The sequence below is a fragment of the Salmo salar genome, chromosome 27, assembly GCF_965601325.2.
Source record: "Salmo salar chromosome 27, fSalSal1, whole genome shotgun sequence".
In the NCBI taxonomy this organism is placed as follows: Eukaryota; Metazoa; Chordata; class Actinopteri; order Salmoniformes; family Salmonidae; genus Salmo; species Salmo salar.
In genome coordinates, this window is record NC_138317.1 from 12,665,331 (window position 1) to 12,675,903 (window position 10,573).

At 45.3% G+C, this 10,573-nt stretch overlaps 1 protein-coding gene across 1 annotated transcript in view; it reads left to right on the forward strand.

Annotated features, from left to right (window-relative positions):
* enpp2l (ectonucleotide pyrophosphatase/phosphodiesterase 2-like) overlaps positions 1-5,676 on the forward strand; it is a 32,397-nt gene extending 26,721 nt beyond the window's left edge. Inside the window, exons 24-25 of the mRNA XM_045709263.2 lie at positions 351-504; positions 5,012-5,676. Of these exons, the coding sequence (XP_045565219.2) occupies positions 351-504; positions 5,012-5,182 (325 nt within the window). The 3' untranslated portion in view covers positions 5,183-5,676. The remainder of the gene's footprint in view (positions 1-350; positions 505-5,011) is intronic.
* The last annotated feature ends 4,897 nt before the right edge of the window (positions 5,677-10,573 follow it).

The window sequence follows — 10,573 nt, forward strand, 5'->3', positions numbered from 1 at the left end:
ATCAATATGTCTTTCGCCTCCGACTCATTGAAATAGAAGACCTCGTCCAAATAGAGGTTAGTGATAGCTGTTCTGATGTCCAGAAGTTATTTTTGGTCATAGGAAACAATGGCAGAAACATTATGTACAAACAAAGTTAAGATCAGTGCCAAAAAATTCACAAAATAGCACAAATGGTCAGGAGCCTGTAAAACATCTGCTATTCCCTTCAGCACCATCGTGTGTGTGTGTGTGTGTGTGTGTGTGTGTGTGTGTGTGTGTGTGTGTGTGTGTGTGTGTGTGTGTGTGTGTGTGTGTGTGTGTGTGCGTGCATATTCATTAAAGTGACCACTAATGACTGTCACCCCCAGGTACGCCGGAGTCTCGGCTCTGGTCCCCACCCACTACTACGTAGTGATCACCAACTGTCAGGATGTCAACCAGACGGCCGAGGTGTGTGACGGCCCCCTCAATGTCTTCTCCTTCCTCTTACCCCACCGCTCAGATAATGACGAGAGCTGCAAGGTAATTCGCTCACCACATGGGGGCACAATTGTCTATGACTAGCTTTCTGCTTGAAGAAGCCTACATAAGAAATTGTCATTCACCGCAGATCAAGGATCAGGTTATGAAATTGGATGAAATAGTATCTGACCCTGTATGAGTGGTTATGTGTAACTTGGTGCTGGCTCCATCACTCTTCCCCATGGCTGGGACTCTCTATATTCAATTACAGTTGCTTTAACCACATGGCAACCTATAAAAATAGAATTCAACCTCAAGAGTGCGTATTTATTTCACAGAACGATACCACATAACTAAAAAGCTATTTACTTAGAAATTACATGGCAAAGATTGGTATTTATGTGAACTAATTCAACTGACGATATTCCTTTGTCATACTCTTGGCACCACATGATACTTTCATGCTGATGAATTCTTAAGAATCTTAGAAATCATTTCAAGGGAACAGTTAAATGGTGTAGGGGGAAGTACTTTGTTGTTTCCAGTGCACAGTCCTTGAGTCAACTCTGCATCTAACAACCTTTACTACAGTTTCTTATGTTCAGACTTCCATTCATGGGACATCCCTTGCCCTACTGAATTATTGGTGTGACATTTAGAATGAATACAGATGACTATCTCTGTAGGCTACTTGTCACTCTTCTCACTAAACGTTTGCCACACAAACTCATAAAGGGCCTGATTCAGGGCCGAGATAAGCACACACAACTCTGACCTTCACGTTAATGACTTAATGTGCAGATGATACATTAAGTTTGAAACTGAATTTCTTTGAAGTTTGATTAGGATATATTAAGCTTTGCATTGTCAGCAGAGGATGGCATTTATTGCAGCCGTCTGTGTCAGTTCAAATGTCACATTACAGTGCCTTCGAAAAGTATTAAGACCGCTTGAATTTTTCCTCATTTTGTTATATTACAGCCTTATTCTAAAATGGATTTTTTTTTTAAAATGTCCTCAGCAATGTACACACGATACCCCATAATGACAAAACGAAAACAGGTTTTTAGAAATTTAATAAACAGAAATACCTTATTTACATAAGTATTCAGACCCTTTGCTATGAGACTCGAAATTGAGCTCAGGTGCATTCTGTTTCCATTGATCATCCTTGAGATGTTTCTACAAATTGATTGGAGTCCACCTGTGGTAAATTCAATTGATTGGTCATGATTTGGAAAGGCACCCACCTGTCTATATAAGGTCCCACCGTTGACAGTGCATGTCAGAGAAAAAACCAAGCCATGAGGTTGAAGGAATTGTCCGTAGAGCTCCGAGACAGGATTGTGTCGAGGCACATATCTGGGGAAGGGTACCAAAACATTTCTGCAGCATTGAAGGTCCCCAAGAACATAGTGGCCTCAATCATTCTTAAATGGAAGAAGTTGAGCTGGCTGAGCAATCGGGGGAGAAGGGCCTTGGTCAGGGAGGTGACCAAGAACCCGATTGTCACTCTGACTGAGCTCTAGATTTCGTCTGAGCTCTGGGAGAACCTTCCAGAAGGACAATCATCTCTGCAGCACTCCACCAATTAGGCCTTCATGGTAGAGTGGCCAGATGGATGCCACTCCTCAGTAAAAGGCCCATGACAGCCCGCCTGGAGTTTGCCAAAAGGCACCTAAAGACTCTCAGACCATGAGAAACAAGATTCTCTGGTCTGATGAAAGCAAGATTGAACTCTTTGGCCTGAATGCCAAGCGTCACGTCTGGCGGAAACCTGGCACCATCCCTACGGTGAAGCATGGTGGTGGTAGCATCATGTTGTTGGGATGTTTTTCAGCGGCAGGGATTGAGAGACTAATCAGGATCAAGTAAAAGATGAACGGAGCAAAGTACAGAGATCCTTGATGAAAACATGCTCCAGAGTGCTCAGGAACCCAGACTGGGGTGAAGGTTCACCTTCCAACAGGTCAACGACCCTAAGCAAACAGCCAAGACAACGCAGGAGTGGCTATGGGAAAAGTCTCTGAATGTCGTTTAGTGGCCCAACCAGTGCTCAGACTTGAACTCTGGAGAGACCTGAAAATAGCTGTGCAGCAACGTTCCCCATCCAACCTGACAGAGCTTGAGAGTCTGCAGAGAAGAATGGGAGAAACTCCCCAAATACAGGTGTGCCAAGCTTGTAGCGTCATACCCAAGAAGACTCAAGGCTGTAATCTCTGCTAAAGGTGCTTCAACAAAGTACTGAGTAAAGGGTCTGAATACTTATGTAAATGTGATATTTCAGTTGTTTATTTTTAATACATTTTCAAGCATTTCTAAAAACCTGTTTTCGCTTTGTCATTATGGGGTATTGTGTGTAGATTGACGAGGGAAAAAAACAATTGAATCAATTTTAGAATAAGGCTGTAACGCAACAAAATGTGGAAAAAGTCAAGGGGTCTGAATAGTTTCCAAAAGCACTGTATGTTATGAATTCCCTGCCAGTGACAGTTTTTTGGTTGCATAGTATAGTTATTTAGCAGACACTCTTATCCAGAGAAACTTACAAGAACAATTTGGGTTATGTGCCTTGGTCTTTCATTAGTGTTTATGAGCATGATCACTTATCTGTTTGCGACCTTTACTAAACGTACTGTAATTGGTCATCTGAGGCTACATGACCATCACCACTTATCCCACGGTATCAGTTTATGACTTCTTGTCTATCTGTGTTGAACCATGACCTTGTCTTGTGACAGTCTTATGGTGAGTTTCCTTTGAATGTAGATATGCTTGTTTTGGTAACATCATTGTAATTTCCGCTCTTTCGAAATTGATGACCATGTAGTGTAGTCTTTTGAAATGCTTTTTATAAATGATACAAAGAGATTGAATGAGCCAGGTGATGATCATAATAATGTCAGAATTACATATGATTTATATGTAACATACAGTACCAGTCAGTCAAAACTTACTCCTACTCATTCCAGGGGTTTTCTTTATTTTTACTATTTTCTACTTTGTAGAATAATAGTGAAGACATCAAAACTATGAAATAAGACAAATGGAATTGTGTAGTAACCAAAAAAGTGTTAAACAAATCAAACTATTTTTTATATTTGAGATTTTTCAAAGTAGCCACCCTTTACCTTGACAGCTTTGCACACTCTTGGCATTCTCTCAACCAGCTTCATGAGGTAGTCAGCTGGAATGCATTTAAATTAAAAGGTGTGCCTTGTTAAAAGTTAATTTGTGGAATTTCTTTCCTTCTTAATGCGTTTGAGCCAATCATTTGTGTTGGGACAAGGCAGGGGTGGTATACAGAAGATAGCCCTATTTGGTAAAACTATGGCATACTATGGCAAGAACAGCTCAAATAAACAAAGAGAAACGACAGTCCATCATTACTTTAAGACATGAAGGTCAGTCAATCTGGAAAATGTCAAGAACTTTGGAAGTTTGTTCAAGTGCAGTTGCAAAAACCATCAAGCGCTATGAGGAAACTGGCTTTCATGAGGACCGCCATAGGAAAGGAAGACCCAGAGTTACCTCCGCTGCAGAGGATAAGTTCATAAGAGTTACCAGCCTCAGAAATTGCAGCCCAAATAAATGCTTCACAGAGTTCAAGTAACAGACACATCTCAACATCAACTGTTCAGAGGAGACTATGTGAATCAGGCCTTCATGGTCTAATTGCTGCAAAGAAACCACTACTAAAGGACACCAATAAGAAGAAGATGCTTGCTTGGGCCATGAAACATGAGCAATGAACATTAGACCGGTGGAAATCTGTCCTTTGGTCTGATGAGTCCAAATGTGAGATTTTTGGTTCCAACTGCCATGTCTTTGTGAGATGCAGAATAGGTGAACGGATGATCTCCGCATGTGTGGTTCCCGCCGTGAAGCATGGAGGAGGAGGTGTGATGGTGTGGGAGTGCTTTGCTGGTGACACTGTCAGTGATGTATTTAGAATTCAAGGCACACTTAACCAGCATGGCTACCACCGCATTCTGCAGCGATACACCATTCCATCTGGTTTGCACTTAGTGGGACTATCATTTGTTTTTCAACAGGACAAGGACCCAACACACCTTCAGGCTGTGTAAGGGCTATTTGACCAAGAAGGAGAGTGATGGAGTGCTGCATCAGAGGACCTGGCTTCCACAATCACCCGACCACAACCCAATTGAGATAGTTTGGGATGAGTTGGACCGCAGAGTGAAGGAAAAGCAGCTAACAAGTGCTCAGCATATGTGGGAACTCATTCAAGACTTTTGGAAAAGCATTCCAGATGAAGCTGGTTGAGAGAATGCCAAGAGTGTGCAAAGCTGTCAAGGTAAAGGGTGGCTACTTTGAAGAATCTCAAATATAAAATATATTTTGATTTGTTTAACACTTTTTTTGGTTACTACACGATTCCATATATCTTATTTCACAGTTTTGATGTCTTCACTATTATTCTACAATGTAGAAAATAGTAAAAAATAAATAGAAACCCTTGAATGAGTACTGTAGGTGTGTCCAAACTTTTGACTGGTACTGTACGTACATCAAAATCTCATCTTGACTTGTGGTGGTCCTGCAGAGCTCAGACGACGAGTCGCAGTGGGTGGAGGAGCTGCTGAAGTTGCACACAGCGCGGGTCAGAGATGTGGAGATCCTCACAGGGCTGGACATGTACCGCTCCACAACCCTGAACTACACCCAGACCCTCTCCCTCAAGACCTTCCTGCACACCTTTGAGAGTGACACCTAAAACAGACACACACAGACTCACTCTTACTGTATCTCTGTATTGTTTTCCCTCTCTTCTCAATCTTGTTACTGTGTTTCACTTCCCCTCTCTGTCTCTCCCCTCTCTGTCCTACTGGGCACAGATGCCAATTCAACTTCTACTCCACATTGGTGCAATGTCATTTCATTGAAATTATGTGGAAACAACGTTGATTCAACCAGCGTGTGCCCAGTGGGGTCTCTCTCTCTCCCCAGTACATCTCTGATCTTTAGGTGTATATTTGTATACAATTTGTCATATTTATTAGGTAGAAGATCATAATGCTACCACTTAGTCACACTAATTCAGAGAGCTCTTGTGTAGAAGTGGAATTAGACTTTTGTTGTGTGTGGTTTGAGAGAAAGTGTTGTGTCGTGAATGGAGTGTTTGTTTTGGGGAAGTGGAGTAATGGGTTGGATTAGGTAATGGGCCCTTTTGGTTGCAGGAAGATGATTTCATATCTCTTAATGCCGCTCAGTGATGATGTACTATAGCCTGAAGTATCTGTGTAATTCGTGTGAAGACATTATTGCCACCTCCTACACCTACATAAGGTTTACATAAGGATGACAGAGCAAATGTTATAAACAGTCGAGGCATCAACGACAACTTTCTGTAATACTTTATTGGTGACACAAAGCGTTGTTCAGGTTAGCTAACAGGCTAGTGCATTGGTGTTATGGGTGTTATAAGTGCTAAGTCAGTTGTTATAAGATCTTATGACTGTGTTATAACATAACTTTAACAACCGGTATATGATGTTTATGACAGTGTTAAGTAGGCCTTATGACAGTGGAGTCAAGTGCAAGGATTGGCTGTTTGGCATTGAGCGTACTGTACTAAATCTATTACTGATGACGGCCCTGCTTGCAGCACACTTAACTCAGTCAAAGTCATAGAGATTCATCACAATTAACAATCATTTTCATGTCACTTAATACAAGCTCCATTGACGGCCTCAAATGGTTGATATGTATGTTGATGGTATCTGGATATGTTTATCCCTTCTAAATTGTGTATTATTAACATGTGGCAAGGTTCTGATCAGAATAAATTCTTATAATATTGCAGGTGACCATTTGAGTCATTTTTTGCCACAGTAACCATTCATCTTGTCAATCATTTAACCTTGGCTGTAGTATTTGGAGTAAGACCAAAACGCTAAGTTTAAAAAGTGTGTTTTCTTATGCTATACTTGTCTGTTTATCCATGAGGAATAATTGTGGAAGCTACGGACTAAAATCTGGGTGGTTGTTATTTCAGATTTAGATGACAGTGGCTCTGCAAAGTGTTTTTCCAGATCATTTACAAATCTTAATTCCCTCCTTCAGTGGAATCATAGCTGGATTAGGCTACTGTTTAGATTATGCTTTGAAGGGAAAAAAATTTGATTCAGTCTTTACACTGATCTTACATACAGAGACTCAAACGTTTTCTTAAAGTTCCAAAGTCAGTGGTTATGAACGATTTATTGACTTTTACATTTTTATTTGTTTTTTTGTAATTTAGCAGACATTCTTATCCAGAGCGACATACAGTTAGTGCATTCATGTTAAAATAGCTAGGTGGGACAAGCACATATCACAGTCATAGTAAGTACACTTTTCCTCAATAGAGTAGTTATCAGCAAAGTCAGAGCTAGGAAAGGGAGGGGGGGGGAGTCAAGTGCAAGTGTTGGTTCAGGATTTTGTTTTGGGGGGGGGGGTCTAGGTGAGGAGGGGGATTATTTAAGATACTCTTTAAACAGGTAGGGTTTCAGGTGCATTCGGAAGATGGGCAGGGACTCTGCTGTCCTAGCTTCAGGGGGAAGCTGGTTCCACCACTGGGGTGCCGGGACAGAGAAGAACTTGGACTGGGCTGAGCGGGAGCTGCACTCCTGTAGGTGAGGGAGGGCCAAGAGACCTGATGTACCAGAACGGTGCTCGGGTTGGGGTGTTGGGTATGAGCATAGCCTGAAGGTAGGGAGGGGCAGTTCCTCCAGAGCAACATACAGTTAAAAAAATAAAATAACACTGTCATTTTTGCATCCATAGCTCTGTATATGAATTTGAGGGTGGTTACAGTACATTTCTCCAGCCCCATCCCACAGCTTTTCACTGAAACAGGGGCATGACACGTCCTGTCCAGTAAATGGGCTGTTTGTTATTGTAGTGTGGGCAGGGGGTGTTTGTTTAGTGTGGTTCGAGGTTGTTTGGGTTATATTCTATGTTAGTGTATTTCTATGTTATTTCTAGTTGGTCTATTTCTATGTGGTGTTTATTAGGTTCACTTCAATTGGAGGCAGCTGCTTCTCGTTGCCTCTGATTGAAGGTCCTTTTTATAGGGGTGTTTGTTCGATGGGGGTTTGTGGGTAGTTATTTCCTGGTTTAGTGTTTGTTGCACCTGACGGGACTGTTTGGAGTCGGTTGTTTTTTGTATACGTGTTTCTTTTGTTTTTCCTTCTTCAAATAAAAAAGAAGATGAGTATACATTTTCCCGCTGCGTTTTGGTCCACTCCTTACGACAATCGTGACAGAACTACCCACCACAAATGGACCAAGCAGCGGAGGAAGGAGCAGCAGGAGGAATATAAGGATTCATGGACATGGGAGGAAATCCTGGACGGGGCAGGACCATGGCACCAGGCTGGGGAGTACCAGCACCCTAAGGAGGAGCTGGAGGCAGCCAAGGCAGAAAGGCGCAATTACGAGGCGTTATACGCGCCGATTGGCAAGTGGCGAGAGGCAGCCCCAATAAAAAAAAATTGGGGGGGGGGGCACACGGGGAGAGTGGCTAGGTCAGGTAATAGACCTAAGCCAAGTCCCCGTGCTTATTATGAGGAGCAACAGATCATGAGAGCATCGGTGGATGCGGAAGTGCGCACGATCTCGCCCATGCGCACGCACAGTCCGGTGCGAGCGATCCCAGCCCCTCGCAAGTACCGTGCTAGAGTGGGCATCTAGCCGGGTAGGAGTATGCCTGCACAGCACATCTGGTCACCAGTGCGCCTCCTAGGCCCAGGCTACCCTACGCCTGCTCTACGCACGGCAGCCATCAGGCCTCTGCACAGCCCAGTTTGCCCTGTGCCAGCACTCCGCTCGTGCAGAGCTACTGTTACCATCCAGCCAGGACGGGTTGTGTAGATGGTGCGCTCCAGACCGCCGGTGCCTACTCATGACCCAGTGTATCCAGTTCCCGCTCCTCGCACTAGCCTTGGGGTGCGTGTCTCCAGTCTGGTACCTCCAGTACCAGCCCCACGCACCAGGCCTCCAGTGCGTCAGCCCAGTCCAGTTCGTCCTGCTCCTGGCACTAGCTCTGTGTTGCGTGTCCCTAGTCTGGAGCCTCCAAAGCCAGCCCCACGCATCAGGCCTTCAGTGCGCAGTCCCCGTCCATAGCTTCCGACGACAGTTTCCCGTCCATAGCTTCCGACGACAGTTTCCCGTCCAGAGCTTCCGACGACAGTTTCCCGTCCAGAGCTTCCGACGACAGTTCCCCGTCCAGAGCTTCCGACGACAGTTCCCCGTCCAGAGCTTCCGACGACAGTTCCCCGTCCAGAGCTTCAGACGACAGTTCCCCGTCCAGAGCTTCAGACGACAGTTCCCCGTCCAGAGCTTCCGACGACAGTTCCCCGTCCAGAGCTTCCGACGACAGTTCCCCGTTCAGAGCTTCCGACGACAGTTCCCCGTTCAGAGCTTCCGGCGACAGTGCCCCGTCCAGAGCTTCCAGCGACAGTACCCCGTCTAGAGACGGCCCACAGTCCAGAGCCTGCAGAGACGGCCCACAGTCCGGAGCCTGCAGAGACGGCCCACAGTCCGGAGCCTGCAGAGACGGCCCACAGTCCGGAACCTGCAGAGACGGCCCACAGTCCGGAGCCAGCAGAGGCGGCCCTCCAGTCCGGAGCGAGCAGAGGCGGCCCTCCAGTCCGGAGCGAGCAGAGACGGCCCTCCAGTCCGGAGCGAGCGACGGCCCCCAGCCGGAGCCAGCGGCGGCCTCCAGTCCGGAGCCAGCAGAGACGGCCCTCCAGTCCGGAGCCAGCAGAGACGGCCCTCCAGTCCGGAGCCAGCAGAGACGGCCCTCCAGTCCGGAGCCAGCAGAGACGGCCCTCCAGTCCGGAGCCAGCAGAGACGGCCCTCCAGTCCGGAGCCAGCAGAGACGGCCCTCCAGTGACGCGCATCAACCCGAGGTCTCCAGCGACGCGCATCAGCCCGAGGTCTTCAGCGATGCACCTTAGTCCAGAGACTTCCGGAGGGGTAAATAATAATAAGCAGTTAGCGGGGGTGGACAGGTTAGGTTGGGGAGTAAGGCCGGAGCCTGATCCACCTCCGTAGTAGGAGGTTGGGGAGGGGGTGGTGTAGCACAAGAACCGTCGGTGACGGTGGCCACCCTCCCTTCCCTCCCTTTAGTTAGGGGATTATTTTTGTGTTGGGGTTTATTTTGTTTATTTTTTTGTTGTTGTTTAAGGTGCATCCGGGGTATGCACCTTTGGGGGGGGTACTGTCACGTCCTGACCGGTAAAGGGGCTGTTTGTTATTGTAGTTTGGTCAGGGCCTGGCAGGGGGTGTTTGTTTAGTGTGGTTCGGTGTTGTTTGTGTTATGTTCTATGTTAGTGTATTTCTATGTTATTTCTAGTTGGTCTATTTCTATGTGGTGTTTATTGGGTTGACCTTCAATTGGAGGCAGCTGCTTCTCGTTGACTCTGATTGAAGGTCCTGTTTATAGGGGTGTTTGTTCTATGGGGGTTTGTGGGTAGTTATTTCCTGATTTAGTGTTTGTTGCACCTGACGGGACTGTTTGGAGTCGTTTGTTTTTTGTATTCGTGTTTATTTTGTTTTCCTTCTTCAAATAAAAAAGATGAGTATACATTTCCCCGCTGCGTTTTGGTCCACTCCTTATGACAATCGTGACACTTTATTATTGTTTCAGCTGCTGATTGCTGATTTAAATGATCTATATTTCTTTATTTCAACAATTGCACCATAAACAATTGTTCACCAATTCCTAAGAATTACGACCAGGGCAATACTTGCCCTATAAATGAATAAAGTCTCCTACTCTCAGAAAATATTGACTTTAAGATTAAGATCACTTTATTGGTCAATTACACACTGGGTCCAACCGAAATATGACTTTGACTTTCAACCCAACCACTCTGAAAGACACATATATACACAGGCTTTTGGAGAGGTGCGGGGAGCTATTGTGGGGGGGTTAATTGTTTTGCTCAAGGGCACAACAGCAGGCAATGGCATCTAGGATTTGATACCAACAACCCTCTGGCTGCCAGCTCACTTGCCAACAGATTTTCTTGTTGGACATTGGATTTCAATTTGCAACCTTCCGGTTGCTGGCTCGCCTCTCTAACCTTTCAGCCCTCTTCAATCAGATCTGAACATT